Source organism: Myripristis murdjan, chromosome 17 (assembly GCF_902150065.1).
Source record: "Myripristis murdjan chromosome 17, fMyrMur1.1, whole genome shotgun sequence".
In the NCBI taxonomy this organism is placed as follows: domain Eukaryota; kingdom Metazoa; phylum Chordata; class Actinopteri; order Holocentriformes; family Holocentridae; genus Myripristis; species Myripristis murdjan.
In genome coordinates, this window is record NC_043996.1 from 3,903,462 (window position 1) to 3,917,533 (window position 14,072).

The 14,072-nt window shown below is 40.1% G+C and overlaps 2 protein-coding genes across 2 annotated transcripts; both read left to right on the top strand.

The window, feature by feature from the left end:
- The first annotated feature begins 645 nt into the window (after positions 1–645).
- LOC115375329 (uncharacterized) lies at positions 646–7,877 on the top strand. Its single transcript, XM_030074747.1, has 6 exons — positions 646–779; positions 2,296–2,579; positions 3,490–5,571; positions 5,678–5,782; positions 6,504–6,608; positions 7,736–7,877. Exons 2-6 carry the CDS (start codon positions 2,303–2,305, stop codon positions 7,762–7,764), a joined length of 2,598 nt encoding a protein of 865 aa, XP_029930607.1. The 5' UTR covers positions 646–779; positions 2,296–2,302; the 3' UTR covers positions 7,765–7,877.
- Positions 7,878–8,045: 168 nt separating this feature from the next.
- On the top strand, positions 8,046–12,041 carry LOC115375331 (E3 ubiquitin-protein ligase rnf152-like). The gene is made up of 2 exons (XM_030074749.1): positions 8,046–8,248; positions 9,472–12,041. Exon 2 carries the CDS (start codon positions 10,159–10,161, stop codon positions 11,206–11,208), a length of 1,050 nt encoding a protein of 349 aa, XP_029930609.1. The 5' UTR covers positions 8,046–8,248; positions 9,472–10,158; the 3' UTR covers positions 11,209–12,041.
- Positions 12,042–14,072: the final 2,031 nt, after the last annotated feature.

Consider the following 14,072-nt stretch of genomic DNA (forward strand, 5'->3'; position numbering starts at 1 on the left):
AGTCGTGGCTTGTGCATATTTAATTACACCCAATTTTGATTGACTGAATGCAATATTTGAATCACTCATTTTCACAATCAGCCTTTAGTAAAGAAGTAACCATCTTAAATAAGTGATACTACTGACAATTCCTACTGACTTACTACTATCAGAGTTTTAAACAGCTCTCACTCCTTGCTGAGGTGATTTGCTCACTTGATGTTTCATATTTACACACCAGGATCTCCAACCTGCTTACGAGACACCATGAACAACATTTCATAGAGTCCAGTTATTCATTCGGCCCTTAGAAACTTGGTCAGGTTTGACTTTGACGATGTGATGGAGTTCAAAAGCAGAATTAGAGCACTTTGTCACCAATGTCAATGCCAGTCCCTATAGCATTAAATTCACTACAGAAAGAAGCCCCAGCTTTATTCACTTTTGGATTTCGACAAGGTTAAACCCATAGTATGTCCAGCACTTAAAATAAATAAATAAACTGCCAGCCTCCCCTTAAAATGGAAACTGAGCTTTCATAACCAAGACTCCTTTTGTAACATTTGAAGTAGAGAGGATTTCCAGATCTGTAGTTGGTGGAGGCATTCCAGCAAGTAGGGGAAAGTATCTATCTATCTATCTATCTATCTATCTGTCCCTGGATGGCTGTGATCATGTGCATTCAGATGAGCAGATGCAGGACACACCCCTCTCATCAGCAGCTACTTGAAGTCAGCTGTGGCAGGTCCTCTCTTTTAATCACTTTGCCTCCTGGTCTCTCTACCCAAGGCTTCAAAAAGGTAAATTTGCACTACTTCATTCCCACTTTTTGTTGTACTGTAATGCCTTTACAGTTGAAAGATATGGAAGCATGATCTTTGTGGTATTATAGCTTACAGCTCTATGTGTTTTTGCTGATTTGTTTGTCGATAAAAATGGCTCCCCTTTTCTCAGCTTAAAATGGATGAAACAGATGTTTCTGTTGATTCTACACAATTTCTCATGTTACAGATGCAAGGCTTTCAAATTAAGGCTTTATCTAGCTCTCGTTTCCACCATCACTCACATTTACCACATGTGTAGAGATTTGGTCTATGTATTTTATTTCACACTTTGCTGAACACATTGGACAGTTTCTGTTTGGCTTTTTTAAGCAAAGACTAAACAACATGCAGGCACTTTGCATGATGAAACAGTTCCCAGTTCTAAAATAAACTGATCCTGCAAGAAGACATCACTGGCCAAGACCCAATAAATTATACATGCAATTCAGTATGTAATAGTTTGTTTTAACAAATGTTTTCATTAAGCTGTGTTTTTCTTCCAAATACTCAAAATTTGGCATTTTTCTCTAAAAAAGTGTTAAATTACACATCAAGCTTAGATGAAGTTCACTCAACTGGCCAGCAGAGGGCCTGTTTCATCACATTTGCACAAACACATCTCACTCTGCTGCCAAATGTGTGTTCCAGTGTGTTGTCAGTAGGATGGTTTATCAGTACAGTAACTTGAGGATGTTAATTCTTCACATGCCTCTTACAGTAGTGCGCAGTGTGATCACTATTGTCTTTTTATCATTATAGGTGAACTGCACACCCTGCTTGTCGAGTGTTAATATCCTTTCAATTGCATCTTTGATCTTCCACTAAGCAAAATTTTGTTGTTGAAAAATGAAGTCTTATCAGCCATAACACTAAAGTTGGCACTGCAACAAAATAAAAATGTCCCTTCCCCACTAACAGAATCATTGTATTCACCCTATTTTTCTGCAATAAATTCTGGTATCTGGTGTGGACACAGGGAGGGAAATCTCCTCCACAGCAGGAAATGAATCAAAACCTGAGTGAAAATCAAAACCGTCTTCCAAACCCTTTAGCAAACACTGTTCAGAGAGTCATCAGCATTAGTTGGCATCTGCCTTTGGGAAGCTTGTGTAAAGCATCACTGGCTGGCCAGCTGGGTTGGTGAATATGAGCATGCTGTATGCAAGTTGCTTCACAGGATGTCAAAGCAATGAAGTCATCAATATTCAAACAGTTGAAGGACCATACCCATGATTTTCAGTGTTTGGTTCAACCCACTATGTGGATGTACTAAAGATTTTACAAGTAACCAAAATCCCTTGATTTTTAAATTTGAATGTTTCATTGAAACGCGCACTTATGTTCACCCCAGTCATCAAAACAACAGTGCTGCTTCTTTTAGGAAAACTGAACAATTTTTCATTTTAATATCATAGTGGGATTTGCTGTCATTTGAAGGTGCCAACCTCTAAAGTTAAGTGCAGTTTTAAGGTTCTTGTCTCCTTCTCTCTAGGTTGAATATGGCAACAGCAGAATGTGTGAACAGACCTCTGCCGTCTCATTCAGGAACTAATAGAGGGAACCCAGCCAATTCGGGTACATCAAACTCTGAGCAGCAGGGTCCAGGACTTCATCCCTCCAGCCAGGACCCAGGACTATCAAGCCAACCCCAACCCCACATCCCTCCCCATCCCCGGCCTTTCTTCTACATGTATCCTGCACCTCCACCCCCTCTACTCCACTACCAGTGGCCCATGCCCATCCCCTATAACCCCTTTGCTGGCTTCCCTGGCATGGGTGAGTTTGCTAATCTCTTGTTGTGAGCGCAGAATAGCCTTAAAGGGATCATCCACCCATCATGAATAGTTTTTGTATCGAATACTCAGTGTGCTGCCTTCAGACCCTGATGCTGAAAGAGTTGATATTTTAACAGCAGAGCACTATCAAGTTACGTTGGAAAACCTCACACTCATCATGCTGTTTAATAAGAGTCTTTGGTATCTAGTTGCATGCTCACACATGTCACACATAGACACATGTTTTTGTGGAAATCTTGGTACAGAGGCCACTTCCACAAAAACGTGTTTGTGCATGCACACTTCATACCAAACCAGCATTTTGCAGACATGGTCTTTGCAGCAAGATTTGAGTGAAAAGACTTGTTTGATTGTAAAATTATTGATCCCCTTTTTCAATTCAGAGATGGCTAGCATTTTTGGAATAAGAGTTTACATGGAGGCTTGAGTAGTGCTCTCCTTCTCAGGGATTAAAGGCAGCACATGGAGAGTGTTTGACACAAACTATGCATTATGGGTTAAATATCCCTTTTAAGATCCCATGAAATGGCATTTCCTTGCTGTACTTCCTGTTGGAACAGGATGTTGGAGATGAGACATAATGAAGGGAGGTATCATTCACCAGTATAAACCACTAACATAGGGGTAGGGAGCAAAACACAATTTTGATCTGAAGGGAGAGGTGGAAGAATGAGATTGTTCAAAAAATTTGTGAAAGTTTTATTGGCATAAACTTTTAATTACACCACTAGCCCAGCATGAGGTCACCATCAAATATTTTGCTTCAGTTTTACTTTGACTACTGCTAGTTGCCCTTCAACAGCACACAAAGGTAAGCTTATTTTTTCTGCTACAGTTGACTGTTTTATTTTCGGTTCTACTAATGTATTTTTTCCCTCATCATTTCTCAGGCTACGGTGTGGTCATGCCCCCTCTCCCCCCCAACCCATACATGGAGGCTCCAGGCTACATTCTCCCCCACCCTCACATTCAACCGGTTGATTACCGGCGCATGCTCCATCCTCAGGTTCCTGCTGGCAGCGCACCCTACCAGCACCAAAACCCAAACCGTAGATTCCGCCCTCAGTACAATGTTCCTGTTGTCAGAGAGACTGTGAACTCTGAGGTCCAAACAGAACCAGCACTGACCACAACCATAGGTAGTTATGGCGCGAGAAGCCCACTGGCAAGTTCAGAGTCTGGACATGGGACCAACTCCACCTCGCCCTCCTCCTCAAACTCCAGCACAGGAAAACAAGGAGATACAGAAGTGGAAAACTACATCTTACCCAGCAGCAATACCAAAGAAAACTTCCTGATTAATAGGGAAATCCAAGATAGAGGCACAGCCAAAGATGGTTTCAAAACCCCACCTCCAGCATCTGAGAAAATCCAGTCACACTTAAGGACACCTTTAGAACCGCAGAAGAGGTACAAAGGTAGCATTCGTCAAGAAAATGGTGCCACTTGTAGCAATGAGGCCCTTGATCATTGTGAAATGTGGTCTCTGTGTTCTACGGATAGTATGGTTCCTGTATGCAGCTCTTCTGACCGAGAGAACAACATCATCACCAAAGAGAGACGAGTCTCTTTCCCTGATATTCTTATGAGTTGGGGAAGCAGCACACCACCAGCGACAGCGCTAAAAATGGTGGACAAGATGTTGTCTTCAAGCAAAGATCAGCTGGCCTCCTCTGAAGAAACGGAGGCAGAGCATGAGAAGATGGGTAATGTCAATCTGACTGAGCAAAAGAGCAGTCCGGTGGCAGTTGATGGTAAAGACACTAAAGATATTGACACTGAACATTTTTTCAGTTGTCAGGAACATGAAGCCCCCCACAAGATCCTCAAACTGCCTTTTACCATCCCAGATCTGCTGTCAGAATCCAAAAAAGAGAATGAATCTGCGGGGCTGGTTGTTTCATTAAGGACTTGCATCCCCTCCAGACAGTGGGGGGTTAGCCATGAACGGCTAGATTCCCTGAATGAATCCCAAAAAGTCCCCGATGCTGACCAAGAAAACTGCAATGAGTCTTTTCCACTTGAAAAGACTACAGAGATCATTCCACATCAAATGTCTTTCAGTTATGTTCAGATCAAGAGAAAATTAAACGAGTCTGTCTGGTCTGTGGAGTCATTAGCCCCTTATATCCCCTCTCAGGACTGGCTCGTACAGAATGGTGTCCTAGAGCCTGATGTAATCATTGAAGAAATTGCGATGAATGATGAAAATGGTGGCCTATCAACCCATAATGACTATCCAATAGACAAAGTTCAGAAAGAGAGAAGGCGCAGCCGCAGGTTTTCCTCTGACTTTCTCCCAGTCCCCACCAGTTGGCTTGGTGACCAATGTAAAGTGAACTGCCACAACAGGTTCCCCTTGGCCTCTCAGCCGAATGTTGATGTTTTCAGTACCCCAGCTGAGAAGCTAGACCCTGAAAAGAAGCCAGATATGCAGTGTAAAGTTCACCCCTCTCAAATGGAGGGAAAACTGAAGCAAGGCCCGAGTATGGAGCCTCCAGTTAAGGATTCCCTTGCCTCCCCACCTCTCATGCAGAGTGAAATGGGCTCATCTACAGAGAAGGATGCTGATAAAAGTGGGTCTTCTGAACCTGGGGCTAATCAAAGCCTGAACCAGAAATCTCTTATTGTAATTGAGCAGCAGGAGCAAAGCCCTTGCTCTCCTGAGCTAGTAGAAATCCCTCTCTCAAACCCCTTGGAAGGGGAGAAAAGCCCAACTATTGGCCAATTGAGTCTCCATAAGAAGGAAGTCATAATGGAGCAGAAAAGTGCAGTATGTGGGAATGAAGAAGCCAGTGAGCTGACAATTGTCAAACTGGGCGTCAAGGTGGCCTACCAGAAATTGTCTCCGTCGAAGGGAGACTTGGTGGACTGTGGTGTCCAATGTTCTGAATTTCAGGAGGTGAACTGCCCCTGCAAAGAGTTAAAAAATGGGACAGGGGTGAGAAGAAAGAGCCCTTTAAAACAGTCAGGTAAGTTTTCACTTTTGCTCTACAGTATGCAACATCATGAATTTGTTACCTTTTTACAAAAATGTTAAATATGATAGTACTTTCACCAGCAGCTGTCTCATAACAGACTTGAAGAAAGCTAACAGACCCAAGGCTGCAGTAGAAGCCAATGAGAATGGATATGTGCACAAAAACTACAAGAGGCATGGACATTGGAGGAACAGGCAGCAAGGTATAGTCTATTGCATCACACAACAAACATGTCTCTGGTATAGTATGATCCTGCCATTATTCAAACTACAGTGCTATGGAAAAATAAATCCTCACTTAACGGAAGGTCTTTGCAATGTGGAAAGGTAATCAAACATCACCATTAAAATAAACAAGTCGGTTTCAAAAAGAATTTTCAAGCCCTTTTCAAGTGAGTCAATACATTACTGTGTCAACTCAAACTAGGACTTGTTTTTTTTTTTTTTTTTTTTAATCCAAATTTGACAAAAGATAAATTCTGCAAATGAAGTGGAACTGTAGCATCACATTTGCTCTTGAGCAGTAATGTTGATTTTAATTGGGGTGTGTTTTAAGAAAGAGTTGATTCTTTAATAGTTGGGTAGGTTTATTTAGTTATAGATAAAATAAATGTAGAAGTGGAATTATGCTCATTTTTGAAAATCCAGCTTTCTGTTTTCTGTATTTGTTCCTATTAAGTACTTTACATACAAGTACGTACATGCTTTGGGCAGCAATCAGGGGAACACCCTGCACAGTTTGCCAGATCATCACAGGACAGACGCACTCAATACATTAACTGCAATTTAGTCTCAAATCACCTGGCATGCATGTCATTAGATTGGTCACTTCATAGTACAATCTTTTTTACACTATATTTGTGGTACTAATGGTGAAAGAAATGCTAATTTCAGTTGGGTTTGACACCAATATCTTCCTCTCAGACAGACAACAGACACAGAGCAACCAGTCCAACAAACTGTTCCTGCAGGATACCAACCAGGAGGAGGCCTACAGTGGATATTACAGCAAACCTGGAAAAACAAAAGGTGAGTGTTCATCTATCTCAGTAGGCAACTTGAATCCCATGGAGTGTGCAGTGAAAGAATATCCTGATAATGGTGCATATTCATTTATATTTTCTTGCTGAAGTGACCAGTTAAAATTTGACTACACAGTTCATTTAGTAAAGTTTGGGATAGTCAACACAAATGGTCTAGCCCATTCTCCCTCTCAGGATGTCAAATACTGCAGCTTGGTCAAGCCCGTCTGCATCTGATACTGACGTCAAAGGCACCCTTTGTCAACTTCCCCCGCGTTCTCCTCTAGTAGCTAATAATTCTGTATATTGAAGTTAAATGCATGCAGTAAAATCTCAGGCAATCTAAACTAAATTTAACAAAATTGCAGATCATACTAATACATACCTACTGATGGTGATCATTGTAGCAAAGTTGGTTTTGCAGCTTCTTATTAAAAAAAAAAAAAAAAAAAAAAATTAAGATAAATTTGTTTGGAAGCCTAAATTCTAACCTTGCAAAACATGCCAATAAACAGTCAGCCCAAATTCTTTGGTTAAATATTGTTGGGCTTGACACTAATGATTCATAACTGTAAACACAAATTCAAAACATTTTTTCTTGCCTTGCCCAAAAGAGATTTCAACCTAGACATAGCGGTCCAATATGTTAAATATTTCCATTGTTACCATTTTGGAAACTGCGTCATGTTTGGCTATTCAGGCAAGCACAGAAAACACAAAGCATGAGCTGAAAGTTATAAATCGAGTGTATCAGTGGCCCCATCAAATCAAATTAAAAACACAAACATCAGTCATGCAATCTCAGTGGCCGATGCATAACAATTTAACAGAAAGAGGTCAAAGTATGTATGCTCTATATTGGAAGTGGAACATTTATTAACTTGCACGTTTTATGTTTTTTAAACTGATTTAACACACACACACACACACACAGTTTATGGAAGTGGTCGGCAGTTTACAGCCTGTTGTAAATTCATTGACATGTACTTTGAAACAGGAGCAGTTCCTGCCAGTATCAGGAATACAGAGCACATCATTTACTTATCTGCAAGTGACACTCAGAGAGAAGTTTGTTTTGACGCTTTTCTCCAATCTGTCACACGTGTGAATCTGGTGTATGTGCTCTTCTTCCAGGTGGAAATGGAAGGAACCAAAGATACTGAACACCGACCAGACTCTACATACAAGACAGCTCCTGTTTTTAAAGTATGACCTCTTTTAAGATCTAAAAGTAATAAAAATGTAAATGGAATAAATACAGAATATTTTCTATAAATCTCTTGTGAATGTGTGCTCATTTGTGGTCTGAAAGCTTTGGGTAATGACTCCTGGGTATGACTCCTAAGATTTTTTATTATTATTCTGGACTGATGTCTTCATGTAAAATTGTGGGTTATTGGTTACTTCTAACGCTGTTTTTCTTGCCGATGCAAGAAATGGAGGCAAACAAGGATTCAGCCAATTGGAGTTGTGTTGTCACACTTGCAGTACCTTTGGAATGGAAACTCCCACTAGTGCTTATTATTTAAGGCGAGGCAGATCTGACAGGCTGGGACAAAACCTGTTGGATGCCTCTGCCTCTGGACCTCCTCCAGCTCTGGAGTGTTTTGGTGTTGGACAGCCAGAGGACACACTGCATGAACAACGGTAAGAGTGCTGGATCTGTTTCACTGACTGGGACCCACTGACTTACATACTGAAGCCAGAAAGGGTGTCTCATCCACTTCTCTTGATGCACCTTAGGTGGCATTGGTAGCAGAACATGAAATTCAAATCAGCATACCTTTATAGAATCATGTGCATGTTAACTATGGGTTAGGGTAAAACAACTTCACACCGTGCCTAGTTGAGTATTATGCTAAGCAGCCTGGGAAAACTGCAGACTTTGTTCTTGTTTCTTTGGCTTATGTTCACCTGCCTGAGCTCAGACTGTTGGTTTCATATGATAGTCGACAACGGCAGTAGGGGTTTCGCAATTTGTAGTCACATAAATAAATCCTCAAAGCTATTTTAATTATAAATACTGTCTGAATATAAGCAAGAGCAACATTTTTTTGAGGATATACAGCCTCAGCATGTTGAATCTGAACTCTTTTGCCTCAAAATAAGAACTTGTCATCAGTCACTGCAGCTTGTTTCAGTAGAAAGCACTGCATATCTGCTAAATCAGGTGTTATTGCAGCAAAAAGACAATCGCCTCAATAGGAATCCGTGCAGATGTCTGACAAACTGGTTTGGTTGGTTCAAGGAAAACCTTGGCATGTTTCCAAGTGGCTTTGACACTGCACTGCAGGCAAGTCTGTAGCTGGGGGCTGACCTCTGGAAGCACTGATTCACTTTTAATATCAATAAGCAGTTCTCTTTTTTTTTTTTTTTTTTTTTTTTTTTTTTAAGTCATCTTGCCCTCTAGGGATCTTTTATATCAAGAGAGATTTTCGTGACATCCAGATGCATGTAAACACAAGAACTCTCATGTTGATCCACCATCAGTGATCCAATGTTTAAATACAGCTTTTCATAACAATTTTGTGCTAATTGCCTGGTTTTTCCTTTTTCTTTTCTTTTTTTTTTCAAGTGAATCAAGTGAATTTACACAGGTTCCAAAGGGTTACATTGTTTGGAGGTCACAACTGAACACTGACAAACTGCAGTTTGGGCTGTAAACCTATCAAGAACCAACTACAGAGCCCCAGTGTGGTTCAGATGCCTGGTCTTCATCTTACATAGCTGTGTGACAGTCCTGGACAGAGTGTTGGAAATTCAACACTGCACTTACGTCACCCATACTGTTCATAGACCAGAGAGGGAACCTGCCATTAAGCTACTCACTTCAACCTGGTCTTGACTAATAGCTGTTTTCTCTCTTGCAGGGTCATCAAAACCTTGAATGGATTATAATTAATCTGATCTGTACAATCATTAACCCAACATCAACTGTAGGAGCAACAGCACAGAAGATCTGACTCTAAATTGATCCTCAGTGATCAGTTCATCTCTGGACAAATCCGATCTTGCTCTCTGAGTCAGGAGACCAAGCTGCAGTCAAGGCTTTTCAGTTGACAGAAAGTACTCTCTGATGACCATCTTGGATGGCCACAGGTCTGTGGCAGCAGTGGCTATGAACAGCTGACTGCCTTCTCAGTGTAAAACCTGAGCATCTCAACAGAATTCAATAGACATGGTTCATTTCTTTGCTTGTTTTGATTGGTAACTGATCATTTATCAAATCAATTCATTGTTGTTTGCTTGATAACTAGAGTATCTGGTCAGCTAACCACACCACAACTGATCTGCACACTACTAAGCAGAGGCTAGTTTAGGTTTAGCAAGCAGCTGCTTAACAGTGTACAAATGACCTTTCTAAAGCCAAAAACTATTTTATTTTAGTAGTTTTGGATGTCATTCATAGGATATTTGTAATAAAAATGGCAAGTCTCTACTGGAGATTATAAAATTCTCACCATCACTCAAAGATTGCACAACTAAACCTGGCTACATAAAGAGCCAGCAAACTACAGGAGGAATTACACCCAACAGATATACTGACTTAAATTCCCATGGAGGGGAACAACAGCAACATGGAGTGTCAGATCTGTCTCAATGAGTACAGCTGGAGACGCAGGGCCAAGCGACTGGCCTGCCAGCATACCTGCTGCTCCGTCTGCCTGAGTCACCTGGTCATGTTCAGGCATGCTTATGTCAACAGAGACCAGATGAACAGACCCAACATGGAACAAAACTCATGGACTAATGGAAGAGGAGAGCCTGAGCTCAACTGCCTCTACAGAGAAGCTCCAGTCCAAAATAACTCCACAGAGGTGAATATGAATACTGTGGGGAGAAGGGAGACAGCTGGGAAGACCAGGGCAGAGGTTCAAGTCTTGACCAACCAAAGAGAAGGAATGACTGATCCAAACGTGGCTGGTGCTGGTCAGGCGGACATACTAGTGAGCTTCAGTATGCCAAGAATGGGTCAGAGCGACAGGACTGGGATCAGCGCCAACCAAACTGAGGAACAGGCCGGTCTGTATGAGGTTTGCAGAGTCCCAAAAACTATTGTGGCCAGTCAAAAAACTATCATCTGTCCCTGGTGTCGGTGTGTCACTGTACTTGCTCACGGCATGTCTGTCAATAGTCTCCCTGATGACGAGGAGAAGCTGTCTGCTGTTGTTCCAGCAGCAGCAACACCGCTGCTAATCCCTGAGTTCACACCTGCGTTCATAAGAATTCTACCCAACACCAGCTCTGAATCCATGCTGCCAGCGTGCATCAGTGTTGATGGAAACCATTATAGAGACCCAACCAGAGGACCTGTAACATTAGCCCTTTCTGACCTAGCTTCTCTGTCTCGGGATAGAAACTCAAGGATGTGGGGTGTCCAGGGTGAGAGGGTGTGTGTAGATGAGGAGATGGTGGTATGCAAGTACAGGAGGAGAGAGGAGGGGTGGGATGAAGGAGGAATGGAGGAGGAGAAGAGGTCCTCCAAGATGTGGACCAGAGTTTGTACAGTGTTCATTTTGGGATTAGCTATTTTCTTTCTGATATGCATCGTTTTGCACAGCCTGATGTGTTCATCTAAGCCGTTCACCATGATCAGCTGTGGCTGACGGGGGCTGTCCTCACTATGTTCTCCTCACTAAGAGCAAGGTTTATCAGCAGGACAGAGTCATGTCTTTGACAGAAATGTGTAGGTCGTGTCAGGCAGAAAAAATGACACTGGATCAATGGGAACATACTTTATTTAAGGATGCATCAATTAAAATCCCATCAACAAAAGCAACCATCAAAGTTCATCAAAAACATGGTGTGTTTCCTCCAAGCTTATAATAAAAAACCTGCATCATCTATATCGGCTGTAATTTTGCTGATTGGCAAATGATGTGTGTGATAAGGTACAGTACCATTTGGATGATATGTGTGTTTCCTGATTTTTATAGTTCATACTTAATTTTCTGTGAATCCTATCAGTCTTGTTTTTAAATGGCCACTAGATAGTGCTATTGCATTGTGAAACGCACAAGCAGACGAGGTAAACAAGAGGTCAAATGAGTTGGAGAGCTAACCCTATCTCTGAGAGTTAAATACAGCAGCAACTGTTAGATTGATAGCAACTGGCTGTGTGACCTGCATCACACCCAAAAGCAATGAGCTGAAAACAGCAGGCTTTATTTTATGGCATAAAGAATACTCACCTCTTTTTGCAATTCAACAAAGCTGTCCATGTAGTCACAGATTACAGGTGATTTTTTTCAGTATAGCAAGTCAACTTATGGCACATATGAGCCAAATACAATATATTATGAGGAATGCTTGAAGCACATGGTAACACGCCCAAATGAACCAAACTGAAATGAACTTTACTTGTTCAATTACATGGAAATTTGTCTTGCGACCAGTGTTTTGATCCAGTATATATACAAAATAAATAAATAACAAACACTTAACAATGTAAAATAAATATTAAATATTAATTGTATGTTTTGATAAGATGCAATAAAGTTACAAAATTGTTTGTATATGCGGTGACATTTGTACAAATACTATCTATATATCTGTGTGTGTATGTGTGTGTGTGTGTGAGAGAGAGAGAGAGAGTTATGTATAAAGTTACATATATAATTGTTAAAACAAACAGATAAGAAACACTGCTTAATGAAAATATGTATGTACAGTGATCAATAACGCAAATAACACACTTATCTAAAAGACTTTTCAAAAAAGGCTATTTTTGATTTTTTAATTTTTACTTTAAACTTTAATTGATTGATTTTTCATCTTTTTTTACTTTTCGCTGTGTGTAAATGAATTTGTATTAACCAAAATAAAGGCCATTCTTAAAAAGTACTGGACAGGGAGTGGGCGGCAGTGTTTGTACAGTGGAGTCTCTCTGTCTACATCCAGTTTTATAAATTTAAAAAATCTTACCTGGAACTTATTTCTGCACGACACACAAGTGACATTTATGGAGCAGAAGAGCCCTTTAGAATATATCTGTGTACATGCTTTAAGCCAGTGATCAGCAACCTTTTTGATATAAAGTGCCATTTTAATTTTTAATAATTATTTTTTATATTTATATAAAAATTTTATTTTTTAAATTAATTAATTTATTTATTTATTTTGTTAATCAGTATGTCATCAGCAAGGTTAATGTTACGTTTAATTGTAACACCACATTGAAATTTTAATATCTATATATATCTATATAGGCAACATTTTTAACAAACATTTTTCAGGACATTGTAGTTATATATGAGCAGTGTACACAAATGCTGCCACCCTGTGATGACAAATTCTATGCACAGTTCCCACAGTTCTCTTTTTTAGAAAGTCTTACAATGACAGCAAATCCCCAACAGTGAGAATTAAGTACAACAAACAAAAATATGAGCACAATACAAGAACACTTAAGAATCTGCTTATGAAGAATATTTATGAATCCTTAAAACAACAACATCTGAGCTGAAATCATTAAGCAGCAGTTTGTTGAGCAGTTAATCAAATGCCCATGTTATTACTGTACATGTATGGTTATTACAGGTTTTTTTTTTTTTCAACTGGTTTGGCTTGATTTCCTGAAACAGTTTTAACATTCCTAAAGCTCCAGGTGCATTTGTCTGAACAACTTGCCTCACTGATTGAACTGAGCCAATTACAGCTGGACACAAAACAATGAGGCTCAAAATATGTCTGAAATGTTCATATTTCTGAGATTTGGCCATGTGATTAATGTCATGATTTATTTTAGGCTTAACAGAGAAACATGGTGAATGTTCCAAGAGTCAGTGTTGCATTAATGACCCCGGTCATTCACCAAGGACAGATATTCCCTGTTTTATTTTCTCATGCACTATACTTACCAAATGGAAACGCGAGTGCCCCTTTGTTGTACAAAGTGCAATGTGAAAGCCTGTATTGTTGAAATCAGCATCTGCATAGTTTTACAGTAAATTTGATAATGACATTCTGATGCAGTAAGCATTCAGTGTCGATAAAACAGTGGGACAAAACTGAAATGTGGACGTGAGAAACACTTCCAGGGTCCACTGTCATACTGACAAATCATCTCAACATTTTGACCACCACAAAATGTCAAGGGAACTTTTGATTTTGGCACCATTAGGTTATTTAATGACACAAGAACTTGAAGCATGAGTTAAATGTTCTGGGTGAGTTATGACATTTTGCAGGTGATCTATGGTGTTGTGATGTACCATTTCAGTTGTTTAGGCAAATGCACCTGGAGCCTTTTCAATTTTCAAAATGTCCTCATATTTGAACCAACAAAGTTAATTTCTGTTCTGTTTATTTAGGGATGCCACCATGTGCTTCAAGCATTCCTCTTGATACATTTTCAATGGCTCATATGTGCCATGAATTTACTTGCAATTGAAAAAAAAAAAGAAAAAAAAAATCATCTAATCTGTCCCCACTAGTTCATTGACACCAGGGCTACATGTTAACTCTTTAG

What these genes read in the sequence shown, in the direction of transcription:
- LOC115375331 (XM_030074749.1), top strand. Translation starts at nt 10,159, where the DNA reads ATGGAGGGGAACAACAGCAACATGGAGTGTCAGATCTGTCTCAATGAG.
- LOC115375329 (XM_030074747.1), top strand. Translation starts at nt 2,303, where the DNA reads ATGGCAACAGCAGAATGTGTGAACAGACCTCTGCCGTCTCATTCAGGA. An exon ending in TGCTGGCTTCCCTGGCATGG is followed by an intron (nt 2,580 to 3,489) that starts GTGAGTTTGCTA and finishes ATCATTTCTCAG; the next exon opens with GCTACGGTGTGGTCATGCCC. An exon ending in TTGGAGGAACAGGCAGCAAG is followed by an intron (nt 5,783 to 6,503) that starts GTATAGTCTATT and finishes TCTTCCTCTCAG; the next exon opens with ACAGACAACAGACACAGAGC.